Below are 15,478 nucleotides of genomic sequence, written 5' to 3' on the forward strand. Positions count from 1 at the left end.
GAAGCAACGTCCTCCACAACTAGACTGAAGAACAAAACGACAGCAACTTATCTGTTCCCTTTCCCCCCAATTCCCCAGCGCTGTTCCCAACCCCCAATTCCCCAATAAAAATCTTTAAAAACAAAACAAAACACTGTCACGGAATGTAAAGTACAGCATAAGGAATATAGTCAATAATATTTTAATAACTATGTATGGTGTCAGGTGGGTACTAGACTTATTGGGGGGGATCACTTCATAAAGTATATAAATGTCTAATCACTGTGTTGTACACCTGAAACTGATACAATATTTTATGTCAGCTGTAATTGAAAAAAAATTTAAATAAATAAATGCTAGTAGATCTATTATGTCTAGGCATGAGTAATTTTTATTTATCTTACTTTCCTCCTGAACGTCCTATTTTTCAGGTCAGGTCCACAGGGAAAGTTGGGGCACCACTGTGGGTACAAGGCCTCGAGCACACAGTGACCATGTTGGGAAGGGCTGCAAGAAACGAGGTTGAGAAGATCCAAGGCCGGTCGGGGGTACACAGAGGGAATTATGGCACTTGACATGAGGCCTGGAATGTGCCAGTGTCCCAACTGGGAGGGCCACACCAAGGTGGTCAGCAGGCCTAGGCTGGGGCTGTGAGGTTGCCAAGGGACTGCCTACTCTGGGAGCACAACTGGAGTTGGGCGCCACCAGATGTCCCACCCACATGCCCTGCTGACAGACTATGCAGCCCGAGCGACAAAAAGCAAATGAAGCCACGAAAAGCCTCTTTCCTCCTGCAATGCCCTCCCGGGCGCCCTCTACTGGCAAAGCTTAACACCATGCTCACAAGGAGAAACGTTTGGAAAGTCCAATCCTTCATGGCAGAGCAGGTCCTGAAGGGTGCACTGGGAGCTGAGAGGCAATTGATTGATAAGAAGCACCCTTTCTAAAAGCCACCTCTTGTCCTTGATTCCTCCATTGTCCCTTTTTCATAGCATTCTGTTCTCACTTTCGGATGTTAACAACTTCTGGAATTTTTCTGTGGACTAATTCAATTCTTTTCAGGTCTCTCGTATTCCTAGATTGATCATTGCTTCCTCTGTAGTAAGTTTTCCTGTTTGTCTGTGTTGTTATTCTCTGGTTTCCCTCGAAGCCCTGAAGATCTTTGCTGTTCATTCATATTATGAGAAAAAAGGACTGTGTTGAATATTCCAGTAGCTGGCGGGGTTTCTTCTGCTGTGGTATTAAGTAAGTCCTGTTCACAATGAGTCTCTTCCCTGAGTAGGAGGTCCACCTGGGAACTCTGTGCCGGCAGGTGGGGAGTGTGAGCTGGCAGTCATCACTTTGGTGACTGAGAAGAGATAACCTATTGACAGGGCGCACTCCCAAATACACAAATGGGGCTTTACTCCAGGATATACAATAGGGTAAAGACAATACGGCAGTAGCCCTCGCTTTCTGTAGACATCCCTTCGGTGTCTTTAGACAAAACGTTGATTATTGTCACCAGGAGATAAAAACCCAGGCACCAACTGTTCAGATGGGCCAGTGCCCATGGTATACCATTGTTACAAATGTTTAAATTTTATTTTCAAGATCAAGTTGCACTTTGCAGTTCTCCATTTCACTCACACCCTTTGTTTTCCTTGCCTGTTCTGAGCCCAGGGCCTCTCTCCGGAGATCTTACAAGCAAATTACCCCTCACTTTTCCTGCAGCCCTCATAGAGCAAATTCTGGGGTGAGCTTTCCTCCACTTGGTTTCACTTGTCACTACCCTTCCATCTGTTTTTTACCTTCTAGAAATTGGCTGAAATCTCTCAGCTGCTGATGAACCCTTTATTTTCCTCCCACCGTCAAGGGTTTCTACTTTTCTGCGCTCTAGCAAATGCCCACCATCTTGAGTTGAAAGCCTCTTCATAAACTTATATTCATCTATCTTGAGTCAATAAAATAGCCTTGAAAACAACTCAAGATTTTACCGGCCCAACAATTTTAGGAAGGAGAATTAAAAAATAATAATAACAATCAATGATAAAAAGGTTTTGTCTCAAAATCATCTTACCAAAATGACAAATTTGGATTTTATTCCACTCACTGGATCAACTATTCAAAGGAAAAACAAAGCCCAAACCTGACCTAGTTAACAGCTGGGGTTGAAGGTCATTTGCCCAGTTGGAGGTAGGGGCAGGCACAGACCTCGGCCCCTTGGTTGGGGGTGCGGATTTCTTACCCTGGAGTTTGCTGACCATACCTAGTGGGAAGGTGGGACAGGCGATGCAGCGGGCACAGGAGTTGGTGACTGATGTGACACAGACCATGCCAGGTCGACATTCACAGACACGGGAGGAGTTCCACGTGCAAGGTGTCTTCTCCACAAGGTCACCTAAGGGACACAGAGAGGGGTCATGGGGAAAGATCAGGGATGGCAAGGGCAGGGGGTGCAGAGAACCCCCAGGAGGGCAAAGGAGCCTTGGCCCAGGAGCAAATGCTCATTTGTTCCATTAAGCAGACCTTCTGCCATGCTCAAAATAATTATGCTAAGTGAAAGAAGGCAGATGAGAAAGGAGTTTTACTCGCGTACTATATGATTCCGTTCATCAAAAATGCCAGAAAATGCGAACTAGTCCAGTGACAGAAAGCAGAAGGACTGACTGGGACTGGGAGCAGGGGTGGGAAATGATGACAGGGATGATAAGGAACACGAGGCACACTCGGAGGTGATGAATAATTCATTATCTTGCTTGTGGTGGTGCAGCGGCATACGTATGTCAAAACTTTTCAAATTGCACACTTTAAACATGTGCATTTTATTGCACATCAGCTGCATCTCAATAAAGCTGTTAAAATAACCCAGAGGATGGGGGTGAGTGGGCATGGACATAGATGAACCAAGACTGGCCACGACTTGATGATTCTTTAAAACCGGGTGATAGCCCATAACCATTTCTGATTCCCTCAACTTCTGAATAAGTTTGAATTTTTCAATTGATAAAAAGTGTTTTTTCTTCAAAATCCAAAAAAAAAAAATGTTAGAGGTTTTGTAAAAGAAGAGGTATAATATTGCACTTATGTATGCTTGAGAATATTTGGCATGCTCTAGTTATGCGTAAAAAAACAGAATCGTTGCATCAGTAGATTAGAGAAATGTGACTTGCTCATTAAGAATACTTCTCCCCAGCGGGATACTTAGAGACGTCACATGATAAAGATAAGGGACCACCCAATCTCTTCCTGCAACCTCCAGAGAGACCAGGAACTGGAAAGGATTTGGGCAAGTTGTACAGAGTTGAGCAAGCGTGGGCTCGGCAATCAGTGGGATGACTTGGGATGATGATAGCTATTATCATTACCATAGCTATTAATATAATCAAGTGTGTGTGGCAGTAGTCTTAAACAGATTAACCTAGTTTAACCTATTTAATTCCCATAGCTCTCTGAGATAGCACTATTATTATGCCCATTTTACAGATGAGGAAACCAGGCACAGGGAGGTTAAGACGCTTGCTGGAGTTTCTAAGCAACCAAATGGTTGGCCCAAGCTTTGAACCCACACACTTGGGCTCCAGAGCCCATGCTCTTAGCCCCTGTGCTCCATCCACTCCATTGCCTCACGGGGCTTCCCCTATGAGGATTAAAGGAATTCTTGGGCCCAGAGCCATTTCTTTTCTCCATCTGAAGTGGTGGCTGTGATAAATTATATATTTTTTCCAACAATGGCCACAGCAATATTTCTGGCCCCATCTACTCTTCCAGTGCTCTCCACTTACCCACCAAGAAGCTTGAGTTTTTCCTTCCCTTGACTCAACAGGTCGAATGTGGGGGAAGTTACACCCTGGGACTTCTGAGGCTAGGTCATAAAAAGGGATATGGGTTCTCTACCCCACCCCTACCCCCATCCGTGGAATCCAGTCTCCAGACCTTGAGGGAGCCCAAAGTAAGCCACACAGAGGCTGATATGGAGAGGAACTGGGGCCCAATCAGCAGCTGGCATCAATCCCCAGACACATCAATGAATAAGCTTTCAGATGCCTCTAACCTCTAGCCTTTGCATGTTCCAGCTGAGACCCCAGACTTCGTGGAGCAGAGACCAGCTGTCCCCACAGTGCCCTGTCTGAACTCTGACCCACAGAATCCGTGAGTACAATAAATGGTCTGTTTTTCACTACTAAGTTTTGAGAAAATCTGCTACGCGCCCTTATCAACTGGAACAGCGGCCCACAGGGATGACAGATGGAGTGTTCTTTTTCTCTCTTTAGTCTGCCTTGACTCTGGTCTGGGTTGCTGCATGAAAGAAACCCTGGACAAGGAGACAGAATCATGCATTCCCCCCATGGCCTCTGAGAGTGGGCTGGGCCGCTAACAACCATGGCAGCCTAGGTCCTAGGTCACCTCCCCTGCTCTGTGTGGCCATCATGGAAGTCACAGGGCAGTTGCGGGGGATGCTGTGAGGCTGCCGTGAGCTGGCCACAGAGAAAACATTGGCAGGATGCCATCCTACCATGCACACAGCCGCCACTCAGTAAGTGCTTGCCCAGGCTATGCTCTGGACAATGGAGTGACCAGCGCAGTGGAGGGACCAGAGCCCACAACTTAGTGGCAGACGCCCTGGGCCCAAACGCCAGCCTTGCCAGTCTCGAGGGCTTGTGGCCTGTGAAAGCCCCTTGACTTCCCAAAGCCTCAGTTTCCTCTTCTATAAAATGGGGACAATCGCAATCCGTGCATCACACGATAGTTATGAAAAAGCATGAGACAAGGGAGGGGATTAACAAATGTTTCCTGGCAGGAAAGAGTGAGCGAATGGAAGCTCTCTGAAAAGGGGTCACTGCCATCAAAAACCCACAGTGGTGAGTGGGAGTCACTAGAAGCTGACTGCTCAGACGCCAGAGGTACACCAGGCTCCCGCAGGCTGAACAGCGCAAGGCCAAACTTGGGCTCCCCACCCCCAGATTCTCAGCCTTTCCTGCGAGACCCCAACCCCCTGCTCCCTGGAAGGTACCCCTGGAGGAAAGACAAAGCTCTTACCTCCTGAACAGCTCACACAGGCCGTGCAGCGGCCGTCCCTGTCCAGGAAGTAGTCCTTGTCACACTGCTTCCTGCAATCAGATGACCCCTGTGGGCACAGCTGTGGGGACAGCCCTGGGAAAAGAAGCAGAGACGCTCTGAGAAAGGCCACCTCGGCAGAGGCCTCACCTCCCTCCCAATCAGGGAAGCCTCCCATCTCCACAGCCAGCTCCTAAGCTCCACACATGTCAGATCAGTCCTTCAGAGGGGGTCGTGAGGCTCAGAGAGGGAAGGAACGTGTCTAAGGCCACACAGGAGAAGAGCCCCTGAGCCTCCGGCTTCCGGTCCCCCCACCAGTGATCCACCATTTCCACTCTGCCAGTGCCCTCTCCCCACGCTCACTGCTGTGTCACTGCCCTCCTCAAACTGTGGTAACCACTTTTCCTTTGAGATCAGCAGCGAGGCACGGATGCCTACTCTCACGACTTCTATTCGGCATGGTACAGGAATCCCAGGCAATGCAGTGAGGCAAGAAGAAGAAATCAAAGTGGTAAGGCTTAGAAAGGAAGCGATCCATCTGTTACGCACAGATGACGTCACCGAGCGCATAGATAATCTCAAAGAACCTGCAGGTACATTAGTAGAACTAATACATGAATTTAACAACGTAGTTGGATATAACGTTATGACAGCAAAATCAACTCAACGTCTGTCTATATATTGGTTTGAACCACATGAAGTTAACGCTTTGCTAGGCCAGCCAGCCAGCCAAACATTGGCAATTTCACATGGTTCACGATCACACTTACAATAAAGACTCAGAACATGACATTTTGAAAAAGATGCCATTTGCATCCTAATCAGAAATATCAAATGCCTAGAAATCTAAGAAACAGGTGTGACTATCTCTATATAGAAGGTAATAAAGCATTACTGGGGGAATCAAAATACAGCCTGAGTAACTATAGGGCCGTGCCATCTACTCAGCACTGTAACACGGTGGGTTCTTTCCACACTGACCTACAGAGTCAGTGCAGCCCAATCACAACCCCAACAGGATGTTTTGTGGAATCCGGAAAGCTGATTCTAAAAGGTATGTGGAAATGCACATTCCCAGGAAAGCCAACACGCCATTGAAGAACAAAGTTAGAGACACTGCTCAACCATCCACGAAGACTTATTGAAAAAAAAAAAGAGACTGTAATTAAGACAGTATGGTATTCACGCGGCATAGACAAAAAGACCCAGGGACTAGAATAGCGACCAGAATCACAGCCACACATCTCTGATTTACAAAAAAGTTAGCATGCAGATTCATGGGGAAAGGACAGTTCATCTGATACGTGGTGTTGGTTCGACTGCATATCCTCACAGACACGTTTAACATGACCGCTGCCACGCCCAAAAGCCAAGGTGGACGGCAGACCTAAACGTGAAAGGCAAACCAGTAATGGTCGTAGGAACTAAAGGTAGGATGCCTTCGAGACTTCCGTGGACGACGTACAAAGCAGAACATGAAAAGCACTCGTCATGAGGGAAAGACGGATCCATTTGACTACATTAAAATTAAGGACATCTCTTCATGGAGAGACACCATCAAGAGAATGAGAAGGCAGGGCTAGGGTGGCAGAAGATATTTGGACACAACTGTAGGACAAAGGGCTCAAAACCCAGAATTATAAGAAATCCTACAAATCAATTTTTTTTAAAAAAAAGAGAGAAATGGAAAAACAAACATTCACACAAAGACTTGTTTTTCACTCTTCATTCTAGCCAACAGGCAGAAACAACCCAAATATCCAAAAACGATGTGGATAAGCAAAGTGTGGTGTCAGTGAAAGGTTGGCCATTCAGTAATAAATAGGAGCAAACTGGGGGCCTCAATCTGTCACCGTGGGAACCAAGAGGGCATCAAATTGACACCCGTAGAGGCTCACCTGCGCTGTGACAAGCACCAGCCCCTACCTCAGTGTCTGGCAAACAAGAAGGTGCTCAAAAGTGGCATGAAATGAGTGAGTCCTTCCATTATCTACTCTGGCCCTCGAGGCCTCAGCCCCAGGAGACCCTGAGGCCTCTTCTCACCCCACTGGAAAAAAACCACAGCTCAGTGGCCACCTGCCCGGACCACCACACACAGGTCGCCCACCCACCAATCAGACACCGTTGCTCTGGGAAACAGCCCACAGCTTCTCTGGAGAAATTACCTGGATCCGGACTGGGCTTCCCCATGGCGGGGGGAGGGATGGGAGTCCTTGTCATTTTGGAATCATTTTCCGGGGTGAAGAGAGTGTCCCTTCCAAGAAGTGTGGTCCTGGCATTGGAGCTTGCCGAGGTCAGGATGGGTTTGCCGTGGAGGGTGGTGCCACTGGAAAAGAAGCCAGAGATAGGACTGACAATTCTTCTGATGGGGCAGGGGAGGTCTGTGCTCGGGGATAACTGTTTCTACAGAGAAGGGGGTCCCCAGATCCTCTGCCCACAGCCTCTGGCAAGCCCACTGTCAGCTCCTGGGAGCAAAGGCTGTTTTCTGGGCTGTTCCGTCTCCCATGTGCTCAGAGCAGACTGGACACACAGTAGGGCCTCAAATGACTTGTGGGCTTGGCAGAAAGGCACCCTGGAGCCCTGACACCAGCGCAGCTGAACCCCACCTGCACCCCCAGCCCAGCTGTGCCCTGGGCATCCTGTGGGGTGAGATGGCCCCACACTAAGGTTAGCTGGATGGGAGAGGGCCAGGGAGTCACCTGGCTGGCGCTTCGCAGTCCTCCGGGCTGGTGCTGCAGTCAGGGCTGGCCCCTGGGGAAGGCAGCTCGCAGACAGTGTCCCTCTCTGCTGTACCTGCAGGGGGGACACAGTGCCTCCAGACTTGGTACTGAGGAGTCCGAAGACACCAAGAATCGACTTTTACCACCACAAACCACAGTCCAGGATTGGGCGCTTAGAAAACACAGTGGCCATCTGCGGTTTGTGCCTGCCTAGCATCCGTTCCTTCTTGGGGTAAAGCGGCCCAATCTCAGTATCTGTGTGTGTTTAGGGGGACTGACTGATTCCCCCCTCCCCCTTCCTTTCCAGGAGTAACCATGGGACCAGGCTGTAGCAGTCAGTCCATTCCATTCCTCTGGCCATGGTGCGCTGGCTCAGAGGGGGGCACATGACCCAAGCCAAGTCTATGAAATGCAATTTCAAGGTTTTGTTTTTGGTTGTTGAAAATGTAGGAAGAAGTTGTCTTTCCCTCGGGGTCGGACAGGAAGCAAGCCTGGGGCGGCGGGTGGACAGCTTACAGATACCGAAACACAGGGGCGTGGAGATGAGCAGCAGGAAAACGCAGGCCTCCTGGACCCAGCCATTCCTGAAGCTATTCAGAGCTATCCCCAGACTTCTCAGTTCCACGAGCCAAAAATATTTGAAATTTTGTTACTTGCAACCCAGAGAGTCCTGAAGATGACTGGACAGAGGCAGAGCGGAGAGGGAAACACACAGCACTTCCCATCAAGTAGACCTGAGTTCGCCTGCCACCTCTATCACGTCCTAGCTGTGCCAAGCAAGTCAAATGACTAAGATAATACACTCTTCACATGGACAGACAATAAGTGTACCTCATGTGCCTACCACACAGCGCAACATACAGCAAATGCCAACAAATCAATGCCAGTACATCCCTTTTCCTCACCTGGACCCTTGCCCCAGCACTTAGCAAGCGACCCACAGGTGTGCGATACGATCTGACGTTTTCAGTGGAGTTAGGTATGAGCAATGCTGACTTGGCTTGTGTGTCTGCAGGGTGGTGGGGTGACAAGGCGTGAGGGTGACGTTCGAACCCTGGCTGGGATAGTCTCCGCTCTGTGGTCCTGAGCAATCTGCCTGCCATCTCTGGCTCTCAATTTCCTCACTTGTCAAACGGGACTAATACAGCCTGCCCTGTGGGGCTTTGAGAATTTCAGGAGAGAGCGCCCAGGCAAGCTCTTAGTGCGGGGCTTAGCTAGGAGCTGAATCTGAAGCAGGAACTCCTTTCCATGTCACAGCTGGAGAGATGGAGGCCCCATGGGAGAGTCCGCAGGGGGAACCTAGAAGTTAGCCAGGGTTTGGCAGCCAAAGCGGCACTGCATAGAAATATGATGTGAATCACACAGGTCATTTTAAATTTCCTAGCAGCCACATTAAAAAAAGTAAAAGGAAACACGTGAGATTAATTTAAATAATATATTTAACTCAATAGATCTAAAATATTATGTCAGCAGGTAAGCAATATAAAAAATAATTAATGAGATGTTTTACATTTTCTATACTAAGTATTTGAAACTCAGTGCATACTCTATACTGACAGCATATCTCACTGCGACTGGACACATTTTAAGTGCTCAATGATCACATGGGGCAGGCCAGTAGGGCAGCCTTGGGCAGAGTGGGTCTAGGGGCCGTTCAGAGAGGCCTCTGGCGCCACCGTGTGGCAGTTACAGGAACACCACGGAGAGAGCCTTGGCGCGCCTCAGCTGGTCCACAGCCCTGGCTGGAAGAACTGAACTCAAGGCTGCTTTTCACAGAGATACAAGAGTTTCTTGAGCTGGAAAGGGTCCCCAGGACCTTCTAGTCACACCTCCACATTTAACAGATGAGGAGATTGAGGTCCAGAGAGTGGTGGGAACGTGCCCCATAGATGCAACGCTATACAAAATCCCAGGTGTCAGGGCCGGCCGAGTGGCGCGATGGTTAAGAACTGGCTTGGGACGCCAGAGGGCCCCGGTTCGGATCCCACCAACTTGTCTGTTCCCCTTCCCCCAATTCCCCAGCACTGTTCCCATCCCCCCAATTCCCCAATAAAAAAATCTTTAAAAAAAAAACAACAAAAATCCCAGGTGTCAGGTGCCCAGTCCAGAGCGCTTTCCACTCCACCACCCTGCCCTTGATTGCTTGCATGTGGCCGGCTGCTGCATGTCCCTGAGCAGAGTGCTTTGCATGACCCAGTTCAAGGCTGAGTAGGCCTTAGCTAAGTAAACGGGGAGGGAAGGTTGTCCCAGACAGAGGGAACGGCATGTGCAAAGGCCTGACAGAAGGAAGAAGCTCTGTCCATCCGTCCGTGGAACTAAAAGAAGACAGACCAGGTGGGGCCCAGGGAGTGAGGGGCTGGTGCTGAAAGCGGAGGCTGGAGGAAGGAGGGGTCACACCACGTAGGATGCACTTTACCCCCTCCCTCTCCGTGGGCACAGGAAAAGCCTGGACCTTCTGTGTAAAACAAAGACTGAAGGGTGGAGAGAAAAAGGCAGGTCCGGAGGGGCCGGGGGACCCCAGGAGGGACGACACAGTGGTGAGTCCCCTGGGTTTTCTCTTTGCTTCATATGTCCCAGATTTGGAGCCCAATAAGCCAGTAACCCCGGAAATGCTAAAGGGCAGACTTAAAAAAAAAAAAAAAGTCCCCTCAAAAACCTGTTCTCTTTTACCAAAGGATCGCGTCCTTCTCATTAGAGTAATGGGAAGATACTAAATGTTTTAGGCAAGTGAGTGCGTGTGAAAAAAAAGAAACACATACACAACCTGATTGGTGTTTTGCAAGGGAGGCTCTGGCTGTCTGCCATAAGGGGGGATCTGGGGGTGGGGGACTGGAGAGAGAATTGGGAGACATAATGTATGGGACTGGGGGTTGGGCTGGCTGTGGAGGGGTATGAGTGGGGGAAAGGAGGAAGGGAGGAGAGGGGGTGAGAAGGGCGTGGGATGGGGCTTTGGAAAAGAACCAGGCTGGAAGGAGGGGTTACGGGCTCAGGGTTGGCACTTTCCTCCCCAGTGGACATGGCTCCCCTGATCCCATCTTGTTCCTTCCCCGTGTCCCCTGTGTGGCTACGGTCCAAAGCCACCCACCCCCCATGCCTCCCTTTCCAAAGGTACTCTCCATGCCACCCACACAGGCTCTGTGGCCCTGATCGCCTCTCTGGCCACGGACCCTCCTTGTAATGTCAGAAAATTAGAAACCCAGAGAAGATAAGGACCTTGTCTGAGGTCACACGGCAAGTTGGAAAAGAAACCGTGTCTCCATCTTGATCCTGGTGTCCAATCTCTTGGCTCCTCTAACTAACTCCCAAGGCTTCGACTGTGAAACAGGGAAACCAGACCTAATCTTCCAGGAAACTCCCAGGACACAGACTTGAGGTTTCTTTCTTGTTGATCAGGCATCAGAGAATTTTGCCCCAAGGCTCAAACCAGCCCAAGACCTCTTCCAGTCAGGCCTGTGCCTTGGGCCACCTTGGCCTCTGAGCCTGGGACACAGGTGAGGGGAAGAGGCAGCTGGGGGTTCTGGGTGCCTGGTGCACCCAAGGCATCATGCTGAAAGGAGATGTGATCTATCCCACAGGCAGGAGGAAGTGAGAGGCGCGGAGTCACCTGGAGGTCAGGGTGGAGAAGGCAGCTTCAGCACAGGTCTCGGCCCTGGGCTGAGGGTGGGGTACTTACCTTGGAACTTGACAATCAACCCTGTGGGGCAGGTGGAGTGAGGGGAGCAGCGGGCACAGGAGTTGGCGGCTGTTGTGAGACAGAACATGCCAGCCCGGCACTCGCAGACGCGGGAGGAGTTCCGTGAACATGGCTTCTTCTCCACGAGGTTATCTAAGGGACACAGAGAAGGGTCACAGAGGACCGGGGGAGGATGAAGGAAGGTATCCAGAGGACCACCCCCCTCTCCCAGGGACAGTCCAGCACGTGACAAGGGGTGCTGCTGTGGCTTTCAGCTGGGCAGGGCAGATGGCACACGCAGCCTTTTTTTCCAGAGTGTTCTTGAGATGAGTGCAAGCGGGTAGGCGGGGTCAAAGGGACATTAAATGAATATTTCTAAGTAAAAGAAGCCAGTTTGAAAAGCTACATACTGTGATTCCAACTCTATGACATTCTGGAAAAAACAAAACTATAGAGACAATAAAGAGATCAGAGGTTACCGGGGTTCGGTGGGAAAGGTGGGGGAGGGTGAATAGATGGCGCACAGAGGATTTAGGGCAATGAAACTGCTCTGCATGATACCGCAGTGGTGGATAAATAACATTATACATTTGTCAAAAACCATAGAAAGCACACCACCAAGGGTAAATCTTAAAGTAAACCATGATCTTTAGTTAATAATGTACCGATACCAGTTCATCAACTATAACACTGTACCACACTAATGCAAGGTGCTGATAATAGGGGAGCCAGGGGACAGGGTAGGGGAGAGGGGGCATATGGGGACTCTGTATTTTCTGCTCAATTTTTCTATAAATCTAAAATTGTTCTGTTTTAAAAAAGTCTATTACATATTTTTTAGTGAGCCAAGGTTTTGAGAAATTTTTTCTCCAGAGAAGATGTATAAATGGACAGAAAACATGTCCACACAAGCAACTGTATGTGAATGTTCATAGCAGCATTATTCATAATAGCCAAAAAGTAGAAGTAACCCAAATGTCCATCATCATAAACAAAATGTGGTCAACCCATGCAATGCAGTATTATTCAGCCATAAAATGAATGAAATCCTGACACACGCTACAACATGGAGGAAACTTGAAGACATCATGCAAAGTCAAGGAAGACACTAAAAACCACATACTGCATGCTTCCATTTATATGAAATGTCCAAAGGAGGCAAGTCCATAGAGACAGAAATTCATAGATGGGAGGAGATGGGAGGAGAGAATTTGGGAGACAAGGAGTTTCTTTTTGGGGAAGTAGAAGTTCTGTAATTAGATAGTGGTAATAAATTAGAAAGTATAATAAAAACGACTGCATTGTATACTTTAAAATGATGAGTTTTATCTCAGTAGAAAAAGGTCACTGGCAGTCAATTAATTAATTAATGCAAACTTCCCTGGAAACAAACAAGGGGCATCCTTGGTCAACCACTAAGCTTTTTTTTTTTTTTTTTAGCTGAGCCATCCTGCCACTTGTTGGCAGCTCAGCGGCTGCTCAGCTCGGGCCAGGACTCGAACCGCTGTTGCTCAGAGCTCAAACTCTCAAGCAAGCTCTTAACCAGCTGAGCCACTTGGCCAGCCCCCTTGGTCAACCAGAACTGATGAAGACTTCCTGAAACATGGAAGGCAGATGGGATTGGATGGAAGAAGGAGAACACAGCCCAAAGTATGGCCAAGAAGAGGAGGATGCTGCGAGAGGCTCTGGGGTGCTCCAGTCTCCGAGCGGGTGCATGGCAGTGGCCAGCCCTAGGGAATCTGACAGCAAGTGCAGCAGGCGCATTCAGGTGGGTCAATGTCACCAGGTTCCTCATCCACTTCTGCCACTGAGCTAGAAGCCAAGTATCTCCCCAAGGAGACTCCTGGGCAAGGTGAGCAGGGTGGTGCTCTGGGGCTGCTCAACCTGGGAGGAAAGGACCCTACAGACCCAGAAGACCAGCCACTGGCAACCCAGCCTGGCACCCCGCCCTACCGGCTTACCAACCATCAGAGCTGGTTTTCACAAGCCACATGAGTCCTGAGATACGATGTGCAGAACTAGAAGTCACCAAACATAGGGGAAAACCAGCACCAAGGAAAAAGAGCCCCAGACTCAATGAGAACTAACACTTGAGGAAGCAGGAAGAAAACAGAACAAGCCTTTAGAATCAATATTGTTACTATTCTCAGAGATGCAAATGGAAATTGCAGCTATAAGAAGGAGTTCCTGGAGCATAATGCTGCGTTCACCAATTCCTCTTTCACCTGGGCTCAGAAAAAGACTACATTTCCCAGCCTCCCTTGCAGCTGTATTGGGGGTCATGTGACTGGGTACTGGCCAGTGAGATGTGGGCAGTAGTGATAAAATTCCTCTCCCAAGCCTGGTCTCTAAAACCATCTCAGGAGACTCTCAACTTTCTCTTCTTTGTCATAGTGACCCGGGTGTACCCCCTAACTCTCACCTGCACCCCAGAAGCTGTACTGAGGAGAGAATAAACCCTGAGGCTTCTCAAAAATCTGCAGAGAAGCATTCTGAGGGCAGTAAGTCAACATCCCTGAAAAACTGAAGGAAAAACCCTCAGAGTATCAGCCGCCATGATGTCACAGGCCTGGGCAGAGGTGAAAAAGACTGCCTGGTCTTGTCCACTTCTGGGGAGCCGGGCCAAGTGGTGGAAACGAGCAGAAGCCCCAGGAGTGGGGTACACCCCTTTCTAAGCAGCAAGAGCTATGACAAATGCTATCAGACAAAAGGAAAAGCAGATCCCTGTCCCCATCTCAGGCTGCATGCTGCCTCCCTCCCAGGCCCACAGACTCCTCCAGACCCCTCCAGTGAGTTTCAAAAGTAACACTCAGGAGTCTTCCCAAAATTCAACATAGAATTACCGCATCATCAGCAATTCCACTGCTAAGTATACACGCAAATGAACTAAAAGCAGGGACTTGAACAGACATTTGTACACCCATGTCCACCACAGCAGCACTATTCATAATAGCTGAAAGGTGGGACAACCCAGGTGTCCATCGACATGAATGGAGACACAAAATATGGTAGATCGTGCAGTCAAATTCATAGAGAGTAGGGGGGTGGTTGCCAAAGGCTAGGGGGTGGGGTGGAACAGATGGGGAGCTAGTGTTTAATGGGGACAGAGTTTCAGTTGAGAAAGATGAAAAATTTCTGGAGCTGAATGATGGTGACGGTTGCCCCCAAATGTGAATGTACTTAATGCCACTGAACAGTACACTTAAAAGGGGCTAAAATGATAAATTTGATGTTATGTATATTTTACTACAATTTTTTTTAAAGTAATACTCAGCTCCCAGCTGAAGCTCTGAGCTGAGAAGACATACTAGAGCCCAGTGAGGTGGGGTAGGTATAAAGGAGAAGTCACCCCCACTGTATCAGGGCAAAAAGAAGGCTAAGCTTGGGCAAGAAAGAAAGCTATAACAAGGCAACTCTGCAAACACACTCTAGCAGGAAAGAAGGAATGGAGGGAGGAGAGAAGGTGAAAAGGGGAAAGATCTAAAAATGATAGGAATATAGTTTGCAAAGACTAAGCACCCAGTCTAAAACAAACAAGCAGTCACAGAGTGCTTCACACCCTATAGGAGCTTACTAAGAATGTAAGTTCAGTAAAGGAAGAGCTCAAAGAAGAGTTGATTTTTTTAAAGGGTGAGATAAGAAGGAAGACAAGATGGCAGAGCTTAAAAAAAAAGAAGAGAAGAGAAGATAAAAACTGAGATGTACAGCACCATCATTAGAAATGCAATCAATAAAATATCAATGTCCGGGGGCCGCTGGAATACCTGGGAGGCAAGGAGCAGGAGATTAGACAGAAAACCGAGTTAATGGCATAAAGAAAAGATTCTGAGGGCCGGCCGAGTGGCACCGTGGTTAAGAATTGGCTTGGGACACCAGAGGGCCCCGGTTCGGATCCCACATATGAGGGCCAGTGACACAGCCCTCCACAGCTAAAATGCTGAACAACAGCTCAACCTGGAGCTGGGCTGCCGTGAGTCGCCCGGCGACCGTGTAGGCTGCAGCCCCTGCGGCAGTGGGTTGCCATGGGCTACCGTGTGTAGCCAACAGCCAGCGAGAGCGGCCAGCAGCC

At 48.9% G+C, this 15,478-nt stretch overlaps 1 protein-coding gene across 1 annotated transcript in view; it reads right to left on the bottom strand.

Annotated features, from left to right (window-relative positions):
* The window catches only part of TNFRSF8 (TNF receptor superfamily member 8), a 78,470-nt gene that overhangs the window by 40,250 nt on the left and 22,742 nt on the right, over positions 1 to 15,478 (bottom strand). Inside the window, exons 4-8 of the mRNA XM_019639703.1 lie at positions 11,410 to 11,562; positions 7,716 to 7,809; positions 7,182 to 7,342; positions 4,999 to 5,112; positions 2,228 to 2,359 (exon numbers count right to left, since the gene is read on the bottom strand). Of these exons, the coding sequence (XP_019495248.1) occupies positions 2,228 to 2,359; positions 4,999 to 5,112; positions 7,182 to 7,342; positions 7,716 to 7,809; positions 11,410 to 11,562 (654 nt within the window). The remainder of the gene's footprint in view (positions 1 to 2,227; positions 2,360 to 4,998; positions 5,113 to 7,181; positions 7,343 to 7,715; positions 7,810 to 11,409; positions 11,563 to 15,478) is intronic.

Source organism: Hipposideros armiger, unplaced genomic scaffold (genome assembly GCF_001890085.2).
Source record: "Hipposideros armiger isolate ML-2016 unplaced genomic scaffold, ASM189008v1 scaffold_46, whole genome shotgun sequence".
NCBI lineage: Eukaryota > Metazoa > Chordata > Mammalia > Chiroptera > Hipposideridae > Hipposideros > Hipposideros armiger.